At 48.1% G+C, this 15,307-nt stretch overlaps 1 protein-coding gene across 1 annotated transcript in view; it reads left to right on the forward strand.

Annotated features, from left to right (window-relative positions):
* The window catches only part of TTC6 (tetratricopeptide repeat domain 6), a 475,627-nt gene that overhangs the window by 334,373 nt on the left and 125,947 nt on the right, over positions 1-15,307 (forward strand). Inside the window, exons 26-27 of the mRNA XM_069207716.1 lie at positions 1,715-1,828; positions 14,950-15,069. Of these exons, the coding sequence (XP_069063817.1) occupies positions 1,715-1,828; positions 14,950-15,069 (234 nt within the window). The remainder of the gene's footprint in view (positions 1-1,714; positions 1,829-14,949; positions 15,070-15,307) is intronic.

Here is a 15,307-nt window from a genome sequence, read left to right on the forward strand (position 1 = left end):
CTGTGCTCCTCCTGCAGAAACCATTTTGTTAATTGAAGCAAACAGTTAGGGACATGGACTTTCAGCCAATAGGACACGCAGGAATGGCAAGAGGCATATCTCTTTTCAGGGATTGGTTTTTAAGTCTCATAACTTGATTTCATATTGTATTTAGCTGCTGAATTGCATTGCTTATGTTCTCTGTAGCGCCTGAAGCGTTGATTGGGAATGCTGTATAAATACAATTAACATAACCTAATAAAGGGTTTTTAGTAATTGTAACCCTTGTTGAAAGAATGGAAGGACCAGGCACCTCCTCACGTCCTGCAGATATTTAGGTGTATTATGGCATGAATGAGATCTCCAGTAAGCTGGCGTACCGTTGGAGGGTCTGGCACGTGAGACTATGATCCTAAGGAGCATTTTGGCAGCATCGCTGGTGGGATTGGTTGAGTGAACTGCTGGGCTGTGACATTTTGGGTTCTGACCTCCTCGCCCTGCTTTTCAAGTGCATCGGCTCACTTGTGCTCCACAGATGCCTTGAGGCATGTCACAGAGGTATGAATCTCTGGTAGACTTTCAGTGGTTCCTTGTATAGTTTTATTTATGGATCTGGACCCGGTGTGTTAAGGACTGGGTTGTTTGGAAAGCTGCTACAGAGGGTCCGTGAGAAGATGTAGCTTGAGGATTGGATCCCAGTGAGGTGTGTCGAGGGGCTGACGGATGGTATGAAAGTGTTGAAGGTTATCAGAGCATGGTTGGTCCTATCAGTGGGATGAGAGGTAAGATGGTCGCGTCTAGGTTGCATTGTAGGATTAGACTCCAGTGAGGTGTGTCGAGGAGCTGACAGAGGTTGATGGTATGAAAGTGCTGAAGGTGATCAGAGCATGGTTGGTCCTATCAGTGCGGTGAGAGGTAAGATGGTTGTAGGTTGCACCCCAGGATTGGGTTGAAAGTGTCTTTGCTATGGAGCCGAAATCAGAAATCCCAGACCTTTCCATAATGTGTGCAGCACTCTCAGTGAGTGGAAGGAGAGAGGGGAACGGAGGGTCACAGTATTCTGTAAGTCACACCGAGGAGCGTGTTGCTGGTATTGGTCACTCTTAAAAAGTTCTTTCAATGAGTGTCTGCAGATGGTTTTCGAGTACATTATTTTGGGGATTGTGCACCTAGTGAGACCCCCAGCAGCCATTACACTTCATTAAAACGCGGTTATTGATGGGTCCTCAGAGGAGGCTGGATCATGATTTACTCCTGGAAGTAAATCCTCCTCAGATGAGGATAGTGCATTTTTGGGCTGTGATACTGCTGGAACTTGCATTTCTCCACAGCAGGCTGTTCTATTACTGGTGTTGGTTTACTGCTGAAAGCTGTATCTCTTCAGCAGAGGCTTTTCCTTTTCTTGTCAGTGATTTGCTGCTGGAAATGGCATTATTTCATATGGGACTGTTCCATTTGCTGTCTGTGATTTCCTGCTGGAAGCTGTCATTTGTTCAGAGGAGACTGTTACACTTGTGGTCTGTGATTTACTGCTGAATGCTGTATTTCTTTAGATAGACTGTTCCACTTGTGGTCTGATTTACTGCTAGCACATGTAGTATCTTCACTGCAGGCTGTTCCACTTGTGGCGTGTGATTTACTGCTGGAAGCTGTCTTTTGTTCAGAGGATACTGTTCTATTTGTGGTCTGTGATTTACTGCTGTATGCTGTATTTTCTTGCTGTATTTTCTTGCAGGCATACAAGCTAGCCATAGAAGACCTGACAAAAGCTGCTCGGATGGACCCATCCTGCTCACTGGCCTTCTACAACAGAGCTGTGTGTCACCACGAGACCAAGTCTTATGAGAAGGTAGGTCCTTAGCACATTCATTCACCAACCTGAGAGCATCATTGCCTCTGTTGTGGGAAGTTTGCTGGTTGAGGGTATTGATGCTCAGGCAGGTGAGGCCGTTACAAGTTTGGGGAGGGGAAGAAGGGATCAGAGAATGTGCATAATGTACTCCCAGGTACTATTCTTTTAAACTATCTCTGTCCATCCAAATGCCGGGGTCACCCCCACGGAGCCCCCTTAGTACACATAAGGGTTTTGGTATTTTTGGATACTGCTGGTTGAAACCATGATGCTTTCTGACCAACATGGCTGTCTGCAGCCTGTCTTCAAAATTAGAAGGCAATCATGGATTGAAACTGTAGGAGGCGTGCCCAGAGTGTGGTGGACGCCGATGGTGTTACACCTTATACTGGGTCCAGGAAAACCCCTATTAGTGAGGTGTAGGCAGTGCCTAGAAGCCAGGGCTCTCTGGTGGTAGCTGTGGTGAGCAGCCAAGGCTTATCTAGGAGACATACAAATCTCATGCAATACCACTGTAGTCACACAGCACTTACACACATGAAAGAACCACACAGTGTTACAAAAAGGAAGGTACTTTATTATAGGCACACCAAACTAGCATACCATTGGAATACCTCCCACTGCAGGTGTGAACACACAAGATATACACAGGTAAGTACTCAGGACAAACATAAATTAGCAAGGGCCCTATAGGGGGGCCAAACCATGTACTAAAAAATGGAATGTGAAAGGGTGTCCCCCACCAGACTGTATGGAGTAGTTAGACAATCACTGGGAGAGAGTGGAACCCCAAAAGGTAAGTACCTGGATGATCCCCAGCGACCGGGTGCAGAGAGGTAAGTTGCCTGGTTTTCCCATAGGCTAACATGGGGATGTTGCGGTTGGAGATTGCAGAAGCAGGACAGGACCAGTGGAACCAAAGGGCGGATTCTGGATGAAGAGAATACCAAACATGCCCAGGTTCGGAGTTACCATGATGTAGCTAGACCACAGGTATTGACCAGTGGCCAGTACATAGCTAAAATGTCTTCTCCGCACTTACAAAGTCCAGGGAATTGGATCTGGAGTTTGTAGGGGCACCTCTGGTCATGCAGGGGTGCCCTCACACACAGGCACCTGCACCATGCCCTTTGGGCTGAGAGGGCCTACTATGGGGGTGACTTACAGTGACCTGGTGCAGTGACCTGTAGTGAAAGGGTGCATGCACCTTTTCACGCAGGCTGCAATGGCAGGCCTGCAGAACCCTTTGCATGGGCTCCCATGGGTGGCGTAATACATGCTGAAGCCCATGGGGGACCCCTGGTGTACCAACGCCCTGGGTACCTAGGCACTATATAAAAGGGACTTCTCGGGTTACACCAGTATGCCAATTGTGGGGTGCAACAAGTACCAGAGCAACTAAATTTGGGGGGGGAGATCACAATCACTGGGGTCCTGGTTAGCAGGGTACCAGTGAAAACAGTCTAAGCAGACTGACATCAAGCAAAAAGTGGGAGTGACCATGCCAAAAAGAGGGACTTTCCTTCAGATATCATTCTGCTATTTATACTGGACTCCCAGAGACAGCCAGGATACTGGATACCTGCTTCACACATGTCACAAATCACTCAATTTGTAGATGATAAAGTGCAAAGCTGCAGAGACCTGTGAGAAGAGAGCCAGATGGAAGTTTTGTCAGCAGAAGGAGTTGGAACCGACTAGCAAGGAGAATGATTCTTTGGTACAATAAAAACAAAGCCACTATAGATTATCGGAAGGATCCTGATATTAAGTGAGAACCCTTTCAGGTTCTGCTTGTGGAGGTGCACCCACATCATAATCGTGCTGTAAATCCTAAATATTCATTCTCCACAAACTTCTGTTCCCCTTCTGGACACAAGAGTCCCTTCACTATCAGGCTTTCCGTAACGCGAGGCTGAGCAGCAGATCACACATGTGATGCTTGCTGTGTCAAGAGTCTCTCAAGAAAGCTTGTTTTCTGGATTTCACACAGTGAAACATTCTTTAGATGCTGAAGGTAATCTCCTGACCCAGTTTCTTGACGTCACTGCATAGCCGCGAGCATTCAAGGCCTGTGCTGTCTTTGATGTCCACAGTGTCAGTTCTGTGTCCTCTATATCATTGTACCTGATACGCGCCACCGCAGCACCAGGCATCTCTCTAGGTACCCGGTGAAGCATCTGCTCACCAGATCAGTGAGGGTGGTCTTACCAGCATGACCGGCGTTCTCGGCATCACTCTTATAAAAGGCTCAAACGCAGCATCTGAAGCCACTGTCTGCTCGCATTAGCATCACATTGTGATTTCAAGGAAAGAACACCTGGATTCCCTGGGTAAACAGCAGAGCTTGCTTCCTGAACCCTCCCTGCCCTGTCCCCAATGCCACTCCCATCTGGTTCATGGACATATATGGCAGACCTGTGGAACCCCACATTTCAGATCAACCCCAAATCTAGAGAGGGCAATGGAACTATGTATCTTCTTTATCCCTGTAGTGGTGGCGTTTATGGTGCTGGCCTGTCAGTGCCCCTGTTTTTGTTTCTTCAGTGCAATCCTGTCTCTCATGTAGACAGAAGAAGGCTGTACTTTGATGGAAGGGGCCCCTCACCCGTCTTAGCGGATGTAGTGAACCCAGTGGCCCTCCTGCACCATCTTCACTTTTACCCCTTCTTCTGTGAGTGCCCAGAAGGTCATAGTGTGACCCTAAGCATCACATGGGAGTTAATCATCGACACGCCAATCAAAATCTATGCACCCAAAAGATCTTTTGCTTACTTTTGGAGGACTCAGCAAAAAGAAAAGAGAATTTGAATGACATTGTCAGTGTGGAACTAGTTCCATATAGTATCCCGGGGTCTGGACAATTGTGGCACAGAAACTTGAATGAGGGACCCGAGCACAGCAGCCCATTTTCCTACCAGACAGTGTCACTCTCGCTGGTGCCTCACTGAGGTAATTAAGCAAAGTGACAAACAGTGGGACGTTATCAGGTCAAATGGAAGAAGATCCTTGATTCCCTCCAGGCGTAGAGATGGTGCCTGCACTGAGAATGTTCTAATATTGGTGTTTTTTTTTTTTTTTTTTTTTTTTAAGAGAAAAGGTTGGCAGGCACTCAAGACACAAGCGAATGAAGAAAAAAGGTCAAGATATGAATAGTGCTGTTGGTCTCGAGGTCTTGTAGGTGATGAGTTCCATACTCTCATCCACCGCCACTGCCTCTACCACCGCCTGCTGAGGGCAATAAGGAAGACAGCCCTTGCAGCACGCATCAAAACCAGCGCCGACACCAAGAAACTTTTCAACTTTGTTAAGAAATTCTACAACCCGGCTGTGAGCGAAAACAACATCACACCCTCACAGGAGCTGTGTGACAACCTTGCCACCTTCTTCCACAACAGGATCTCAAACATATACAGAAACTTTGAACCCCAACCCACACCTACGGACTTCTTCAACAGATACACCACTACTGTAACTGACACGAATCACACACTGACCACCTGGAATATCCTCTCCACCTAGGACATCACCTACATCCACTCTGGAGCTCCCACAGACACGTGCCGCACCACATCTTCAACCTTGGAAACCAGAGGATCAGCCAGGAGCTCACCACACTGCGTAACACTTCTATCTCCACCACACATTTCCAGATGCCTGGAAACATGCTGAAGTCAGACCACTACTCCAAAAACCCTCCGCCTACCCCAGCAAACCCAAAAACTACCGGCCAATCTCCCTGCTCCCATTCTCATTGAAGGTACCGGAAAAAATAATCAACAAGCAACTCATGACACAACTGGAGCAGAAAAATATACTCAACACCTCCCAATCCGGCTTCCGCAGCAATCACAGCACTGATAGAAAGGCCGCACACCGTCTGTATTCAAGGGGGCATGCTCAAATGGATCATCTCCTTCCTCACTGGAAGAACCCAGAAGATCCACCTTTCACCTTCAAACTTAAAAAGCTCACCTGTAGTGTCCATCAGTGCATATCCCTTAGTCCCATGCTCTTCAACGTATATTGACCCCACTGGCCAACATCGTCAGACCCCACGGTCTCAACATAATTTGCTACGCAGACAACACCCAACTCATCCTCTCACTCACCGATGACTCCTCCACCACCAACTTCCACAAACATTGCTGACTGGATGAAGAACAATCACCTCAAGTTAAACACAGACAAGACAGAGATACTGATCTTCGGCAACAACAGCAATACATGGGATGACTCCTGGTGGCCATCAGACCTAGGACCCACACTCACTCCCTTCAACCATGCCAGAAACCTAGGAATCATCATAGACAACAAGCTCACCATGAAATCACAGATCAACTTCCCTGCTTCCCCACTCTGCGCACTGCACATGCTACATAAGATCTTCAAGTGGCTACCCCTGCACACAAGACGCACCGTGACACAGGCCTTAATCACCAGCTGACTGGACTTCGGCACCACCCTCTATGTTCGAATCACCGCACACCTACTACAGGCCATATAGAACGCCGCAGCCAGACTCATCCTTGGACTTCCCCAACAAACCCACATCACACCCCACCTCAGCCAACTTCACTGGCTCTTCGTAAAGAAGAGATGCCAATTCAAGCTGCTGACCCACACATACAAGGGTCTACGCAACCAAGGACCCGGGGACATTAACCACCACCTGAACCTCCACCAACCATCGGGAAAACTACGCTCTCCCTCCCTTTCACTTGCCCATGCTCCTGCATCTATTGAAGAAGAAGTGAAGGACACTACTTCTCTCACATTGCAGCAAAAACCTGGAACAGCCTCCCCGCGCACCTCCGGACCATCACTGCACTTCCGGAATTCCGAATGGCCCTCAAGACCTGGCTGTTGGAATGAGCCTCCGGATCTGGACACCCCATCGGGTGATTAACCGCGCTTTATAAATCTTGATTGGTTGATTGATTGATGTTATCTGTGGTTTGACGTGGGAGCTGCCCATACCACCACCACCTGCTCCCTCAGTTGTTCAGATGTTTCTGCACCCTGCGGACAGGTAAGAAGTGCCTCCCTTACACACCATGGAGTGTTAAATGTTTTAAACCACCCCCCCCTCTCCAAAGAGCCCACTCATAGGACCCCCTTCTCCTAGCAGAGTCTGCTGTCCCTGTCTTCAGGTTATGCACACGCCCGGTGCTCCCTCCTTCTGGATGGGATGCGTTGTGTTGTTCCTTGTGGTCTGCGGCTGGACGTGGTGTTTGGGGGGCTTGTACTAGTGCTTATTTCCCACTGGTCAAGGGGTTCATGTGACAACCTGAAACAAAGTAGAGAGGTCACGTCGACCCTAGTGGACGGATCATGGGCCCACAAAGGTGAACGTAACAGACATCTCCGCCTCTGTATTCTTCAAACCACTGCACGTTGCAGATCGGCTACCATGTTTGAAGCACCCGCTCAATAAATATTTTGATTTTGACAGAACAAACTCCCAAAAGGAAGTTTATCTCAGTACAAGAAAAAAATGGGCCCCTTAGCACAGGGAGCTTTCTCCATATGCATGAGTGCCATTTGACATATTTCTCACCTGTGCATGACAGACATGAGCAGAGAAAATGAGTGATGGTCTCCCCACCCACAGCAGGGTGGGGTGCCTGTCACTGTGATCTAGTGGCCCTTTGGCAGGCGGGGGCACGGTCCCTCATCTCTAAACTGAGCAGCTGAACCCCAAAGTTTGATGTGGTCAGATGACGGTTGATTTATGGTCTTTACACTTGGCCAAACTCTCCATCGGACCCAGAGTCGTCTCACTTGTCGTGGACTGTAATGTTTTTGCTAACTCAACTTTTACCCAAGTGCAGACAACTGAGGAGGCCGGTAGACAGTGGAGACCACGGCGTGATAACCTAAAGTGGTGATGTTACAGCAGTCAGGAAGTGCTCTGTTATCCCTGATTTACATTCTTCTGCATATAAATGTGCAATTACTTTTGGTAACATATTACCGCAGTTCTTACCACATTTATCTACTAGGAATTACTACCAGTTTTTCTGCTTGAGGCAATTCTTCATTGATTTTGTGCTCAGTTACCTCATTTGTAATGTATAATTATAGCGTTTTTGAGCCACAATAGTCCTAGAATAAGTGGTTTTATGGACCCCACACTTGTTAGCACCAAGTTAATAGGAGATAATATGTTGGAAGCTCTTTACCTAAAATGGGAGCCGTGCAGAGGTCTTCTTCGTGTGTTCATGGATGTACTCATGAGAGAAGGTCAGAGGAGGAAGTGAGCTCTCCTGGTGCGTTACATATCACAGTATAAACAAAATATAAATTGGCCCAATATTGCCATGGTAAGCACATACTATCCCAACCCGCTGTCTACTCGCTCTGACAGGATTGTACAAAGAGATCCCTTGCAGACCGCCATTTAAACATTGACATTGTGGCGCCACACTCCCTGGCATGCCTTTCTGTGTCCAGCCAGATGGCTTTTTCTTAAAAATATTACTGTGTCTGAAGGTAAACACTGACCGGGCCCAATCCACTTTGTGTATCCAAACCGCGCTCCATCGTGGTCGGCCTTAACTTTTGAGTTTGCCCCGGTCTAGCGCGAGCAGATGTCCATGTTTGTCACTTTTTCCTTTTAGACGCAAATTAGAATGTCAACCTTTACAAAAATATATAACTCTGGTTCTACTGATTAGATTTTTGTTGGTTTAATGTCAAATAATTTATTAAATTTAGTCTATTATTCTAAATTAGTTTGGTGTTTTTCTTAGCTTTTAACAGCTGCTATGTATTCAGCTGGCAACGGCAGAGAGGCAGCCTGGAAAATTGTCGCCCATAGTGTCATCCAGCTGTTGAAAATATAAGATAAACTGAGAATTGGCTGCATAAGAGAGACTATTAAATCCTAAACCTGATGAAATGGAAGCAAGGAGGGGGGCATACAGATGTTAAACAATGCGGGGCTTAAGTCCGAGCCCTGAGGGGCCCCACAATGCATCTCCCTGTACTGGGAGATATAGGGTGAGAGAAACACCACTTGCTGTCTTCTAGAGAGATGAGAGCTGAGCCAATTCAAAGCTTTATCTACAGTGCCAGCCTCCTCAGCCCTTTGTAAGAGTATTTTATGGGACACCGTATCAGATGCGGTGGACAAATTTAACAAAATGACCATTGTTTTTTTCTCTAAGTCAGGGCAGCATCTTAGAAACTCAGTTACCTTCAGGACCGCTGCCTCTGTGCTCACACTGGAACAAAAGTCTTACTGAGAAGGGTGAAGAATATTATTTCTTTCCGTGCAGCTGGTAATCTGAGCATTAACCAATGTTTCCAACATTTTCCCCTGGATGGGAAGAAGTTAAATAGGCCTCTAGTTGTTTAGAAGGGACGAATCAGCATTGGGGTTCTTCAAAGGTGGCACCACCAATTGTCTTTTTCCATGCAGCAGGCACTGTGCCTTGTCCCAGGGACAAATTAAACAGGGACTTAATCTGCAGGTTGATTGGAGCCACTGCCCGAGCCCAAAACTGAGGAGGACAGCGATGGAGGAGCTGATTTTATCAGAGTGCCAAGGCAATACTCTCTAATGAAGCTAGTGGGGGGGTTTCACCATTGTTGGGGCATAACTGATTCCTTCTGCAACACAGCATACATTTTAATGATTTTATTGTGAAAAAACAATGATAGATTGTCCACAAGGATGGCGAGGCAGAACAAGTCTGTTTGTTCACCCAAGGATTCAAGAATCATTTTTAAATCATGAAAATAGTTGTAGATGCTTTATCCGCAGAGAAATGTACTTCCCGAATAGATTACATTTTTGATATTTTTAGGGTATTGCTTCCGTTCCGTTTTGAAGATCCTCCTAAACCGTAGTTGCGCCAACATTTTCTCTCAAGCTGTTTGCTCCTGCGTCTGTCCTCATGCAGAATTAGGGTAATCCATGCCACGGAGGGCCCACCTCTCTTCCTTTTGACTTTCCTTGGAGGTGCCAGATTATCAAGGCTTTGCAGCACAGACAAATAAAACAATTGACAGCTTTGTCGATTTCCCTAGACGTAGAGACATCAATTTGTGAGCACATGTCAAAAAGATTAGAGTCAGAAGTAGAAATAAAGTGCTGAGGTCTAACAACTCGCTTCTGACCTGGTACCTGAGCGAACTACAGCATAGTACAACTGAAACGGTACCGAGAAATGATCGGTCCACACGGAGTGGAGACTATGCCCCGTAGTGAGCAGGGGGTAGTTGGCACACATAAGGTCCAATGAATGACCTCCTTTATGTGTCGGACCTTTTACTGTTTGCACTAAATTAAGATTAGCCACCGCGTCAGATAAACCTATGGCCAGACTGTAATTAGAGTCCTCCATATGTACAATAAAATCTCACAAAATGGTAAAATTAGAGCCAGCACATTAGCTAAAACATCTATAGATTCTGAGGATGATTTCAAGGGCGGTAAACTAGTGCACCTGAGGGAGATAAATTGTCAGTAATTTAAGCAAGAAAAAAACCAGACTCTCTGTGTGTTCAATGCTCTGCACCTTTGTGGTAGAGCAGAGGAGTTTAGAGCAGTGGATTATGATTATGGCAGTCCCACCATCCAACCCCCCACCGGCTCTAGGTTAGACAGACCATGGCCCTCTGCTGTTGCCACCGCCTGAAGGGAAGTACGGCTTTACAGTCTATGCAGAGCATGTGTATCTACAGCAAAACGTGCTCGACCGGAAACTGTTACCGTAAGCATCTGTTCGTAGCACTGTGGATTCAGATGCACTCGCCCTCCTCACCGGAAGCATGTGCGCTACCTGCAGATCTCTTATTATTAATCGACTTCCTGTCATTATGCGCATGTGCACCTCACTGCGTACAACTCCTCCCCGCTGTGTGGAAAACCATCTAATCGGGTCGGTGCAGAGGCCTAATCCCAATGCAATCTCCACATAGAATCTGTGCTAATAGCATAATATGCCACATCGCTTGCATTGTACTTATGAAGACCGCAACAGCAAGGATAACGCTTCATGTTCGGGGTATATTTTAGCCATGTGGTAAGTGTGCTGTAAATTGTAAGCTGTCTATACGTGAAGCAGCGTTCCTGTTAACCACTTCAGTGTATTATAAGATCCGCTCCCACTCATAGACCTGTATGTCTTCTCTCAGTTGCACCTCCCAGATGGATAAAGAGGGGAAGGAGATGGGGGCTAGTGTCCTACACATGCAAGTCACGCCCTTGCACTGTACTCTGTGCATCAGTAGGGTATCCAAGACAGCGGACCTGGTGGTTCATTGCCGCCTGCTTCCCGGGTGACCAGGTGACCTGCAGCTGCCGCAGCCTTACACGTAAGACGTTGCCCAGATTAAGACCAGTGCGTTCTGACGATGTTGGAATCTGGAGAGGTTTGTCTGTGTCCTAGATATCACCCAGGAGCATAATATCACTCCTCGAACACTCCTGTGTGGCATGTCAGGTGGCTACAGATGCTAATTAGGCAAAACCCACAAGTTAGTCAGTGGATGTAAGGAAATGCCTCCTTGGCATGGTTACCCCCTGACCTTTTGCCTTTGCTGATGCCAAGTTATGATTTGAAAGTGTGCTGGGACCCTGATAACCAGGCCCCAGCACCAGTGTTCTTTACCTAAACTGTACCTTTGTCTCCACAATTGGCACAACCCTGGCACTCAGGTAAGTCCCTTGTAACTGGTACCCCTGGTACCAAGGGCCCTGATGCCAGGGAAGGTCTCTAAGGGCTGCAGCATGTCTTATGCCACCCTAGGAACCCCTCACTCAGCACATGCACACTGCCTCACAGCTTGTGTGTGCTGGTGGAGAGAAAAAGACTAAGTCGACATGGCACTCCCATCAGAGTGCCATGGCAACCTCACACTGCCTGTGGCATAGATACGTCACCCCTCTAGCAGGCCTTACAGCCCTAAGGCAGGGGGCACTATACCGCAGGTGAGGGCATATGTGCATGAGCACTATGCCCCTACAGTGTCTAAGCAAAACCTTAGACATTGTAAGTGCAGGGTAGCCATACGAGTATATGGTCTGGGAGTTTGTCAAACACGAACTCCACAGCACCATAATGGCTACACTGAAAACTGGGAAGTTTTGTATCCAACTTCTCCGCACAATAAATGCACACTGATGCCAGTGCAATTTATTGTAACATACACCCAGAGGGCATCTTAGAGATGCCCCCTGAATACCTACCCGACTTCTAGTGTAGGCTGGCCAGTTTCTGCCAGCCTGCAACACACCAGACATGTTGCTGGCCACATGGGGAGAGTGCCTTTGTCACTCTGTGGACAGTAACAAAGCATATACTGGGTGGATGTGCTTCTCACCTCCCCCTGCAGAAACTGTAACACCTGGCGGTGAGCTTCAAAAGCTCACCCCTTTTGTTACAGCGCCCCAGGGCATCCCAGCTAGTGGAGATGCCCACCCCTCCGGCCACTGCCCCCACTTTTGGGGGCAAGGCTGGAGGAGATAATGAGAAAAACAAGGAGTCACTACCCACCAGTCAGGACCGCCCCTAAGGTGCCCTGAGCGGAGGTGACCCCCTGCCTTTAGAAATCCTCCATCTTAGGTTTGGAGGATTCCCCCAATAGGATTAGGGATGTGCCCCCTCCCCACTGGGAGGAGGCACAAAGAGGGTGTAACCACCCTCAAGGACAATAGCCATTGGCTACTGCCCTCCCAGACCTAAACACACCCCTAAATTCTGTATTTGGGGGCTCCCCAGATCCCAGGAAATCAGAGTCCTACAACCTGAAGAAAGAAGAAGGACTGCTGACCTACAAGCCTGCAGAGAAGGAGGAAGACGACAACTGCTTTGGCCCCAGCCCTACCGGCCTGTCTCCAACTTCGAAAACCTGCTCCAGCGACGCATCCGACAGGGACCAGCAATCTCTGAAGCTTCAGAGGACTGCCCTGGACTACAGGACCAATAAACTCCTGTGAACAGTGGCCCTGTTCAAAACCAGCTACTTCTTTGCAACAAAGAAGCAACTTCCAAGGACTTCACGTTTCCTGTACCAGACGCCCCCGGCTCGACCTGCAGAAAACCAACACCTCAGGGAGAACTCCCAGGTGACTGTGAGCCTGTGAGTAACCAGAGACGACCCCCTGGGCCCCACAGCGACGCCTGCAGAGAGAATCCAGAGGCTCCCCCTGACCGCTACTGCCTGTAACAAGGGACCCGACGCCTGGAACCAACACTGCACCCGCAGCCCTCAGGACCTGAAGGAACCGAACTTCGACGCAGGAGTGACCCCCAGGCGACCCTCTGCCTTGCCCAGGTGGTGGCTGCCCCGAGAAGCCCCCCCTCTGTGGCTGCCTGCACTGCCAGAGTGACCCCCGGGTCCCTCCATTGAAACCTACACAAAACCCGACACCTGCTTTGCACTCTGCACCCGGTCGCCCCTGTGCCGCTAAGGGTGTGCTTTGTGTGCCTACTTGTGTCCCCTCCAGTGCTCTGCAAAACCCCCCTGGTCTGCCCCCCGAGGATGCAGGTACTTACCTGCTGGCAGCCTGGAACCGGAGCACCCCTGTTCTCCATAGGCACCTATGTGTTTTGGGCACCTCTTTGACCTCTGCACCTGACCGGCCCTGAGCTGCTGGTGTGGTAACTTTGGGGTTGCCTTGAACCCCCAACGGTGGGCTGCCTATGCCCCAGGACTGAGACTTGTAAGTGTTTTACTTACCTCCTAATCTAACCTTTACTTACTTCCTCAGGAACTGTTGATTTTTGCACTGTGCCACTTTGAAAATAGCTTATTGCCAATTTTACAAAGACTGTACATGATATTGTTTTCATTCAAAGTTCCTAAAGTATCTAAGTGAAGTACCTTACATTTAAAGTGTCTGATGTAAATCTTGAACCTGTGGTTCTTAAAATAAACTAAGAAAATATATTTTTCTATATAAAACCTATTGGCCTGGAGTAAGTCTTTGAGTGTGTGTTCTTCATTTATTGCCTGTGTGTGTACAACAAATGCTTAACACTACCCTCTGATAAGCCTACTGCTCGACCACACTACCACAAAATAGAGCATTAGAATTATCTACTTTTGCCACTATCTTACCTCTAAGGGGAACCCTTGGACTCTGTGCACACTATTTCTTACTTTGAAATAGTATATACAGAGCCAACTTCCCACAGTGGAGTAGGGAACAATAGGGCCCAATCGACAGGTGAATTTGTGGCAAGAAAACCTAACCATAATAAGAAGGCAGGTGGAGACTGGCTCTGCTGCCTGTAGCGACCACTGTTCAGAACAAGTCAGTCTCCCCTGTGATGTTCACAAGATCAATTTGTTCAGGGTCAGTCAACCTCCAGCCATGTTGACATCCACACCAACTGTGCAGCCAGGTAAGATCTATAGGTTGGGGACCCCATCCCCCAGCATCAATCAGACGCGCCCCACCTTTTCAGTAGAGAGGTATCTGTCTCTGCTGAGCCCAGATCAGGCCTGACAGGGCAGACTGTAGATCTGAAAATGATTGTGGAAGGGTCCGAGGGAGAGTCATAAAATAATAAAGAAGCTTGTGCAAATATTCATCTTAATGGCCACCCAGTGGGGCCAGTGGCAGCCCCGTCTGAAAAGGCAGTGATCATCAGATTCTGGACACATGTTTATCTAGGTTACCTCCTTGTAAATAGGCATCCCTGTGGTATATACGAACCCCCAAATATTCAAAGCAGTCGGGCTCCCAGTACCCGCATTTCTTGACAAAGCCGAGATGTTGCACCGACTCTGCCATCCTAACCTGTTTATTGTTTATCAAACAGCGCCCTTCTGCACTCCTAAAATGTTCTTCCATACTTTCACATTCATTGTTAGTTGAAAATGGGATGTCGGGGCAAAAAAGTTGATGCAAAGTTTGGCAAGGCAGCAGCTTGGCATTTATTTGGATGGTGTATGGCTAGTCTATTCCCAGTGGGTGTTTGAAGGAGTTGATCCAGGTGCCTTGCAGGAAGCCTCTTTTTAGGCATCAAGAGGCCTCGCTACTAACACCTTGTGACTTGTGTCTGTTGTATTTGAGATTAGAGCTCATCCCTGCGAGAGAGCTCTCATCACACGTATGCAATGCTTGTGTTCAAAGCCTGCCTTTCCTTTTCTTGTAGGCATTGGCAGATTACAGCACTGTGCTGCTTCTGGGTCCATGCAAGGAAACAGACATCAAGGCGCTGACCAACCGTGGCGTCCTCTACCTGGAGCTGAAGGACTACGCCAGCGCACTGCAGGTACTGAGGTGCTTCTGGCACCGGCACGTCACAGGTCCATTCTCAGTGTGTGGCTGGGAGGCACATGGTCCTCTATCTCACCGCAGAGAGGGGGCAGAAAAGGCCACCACATAGGCCCACACTACAGCGGCATTGTGGGCATGCATGTGGAAGGGCATGGTGGGGCCCAAACAGGCATTAAAGGCCAAACAATGAATGGGTGACTGCCCCTGGATATCACATGTGCTTCTAGGCAGGT

Source organism: Pleurodeles waltl, chromosome 9, assembly GCF_031143425.1.
Source record: "Pleurodeles waltl isolate 20211129_DDA chromosome 9, aPleWal1.hap1.20221129, whole genome shotgun sequence".
NCBI lineage: Eukaryota > Metazoa > Chordata > Amphibia > Caudata > Salamandridae > Pleurodeles > Pleurodeles waltl.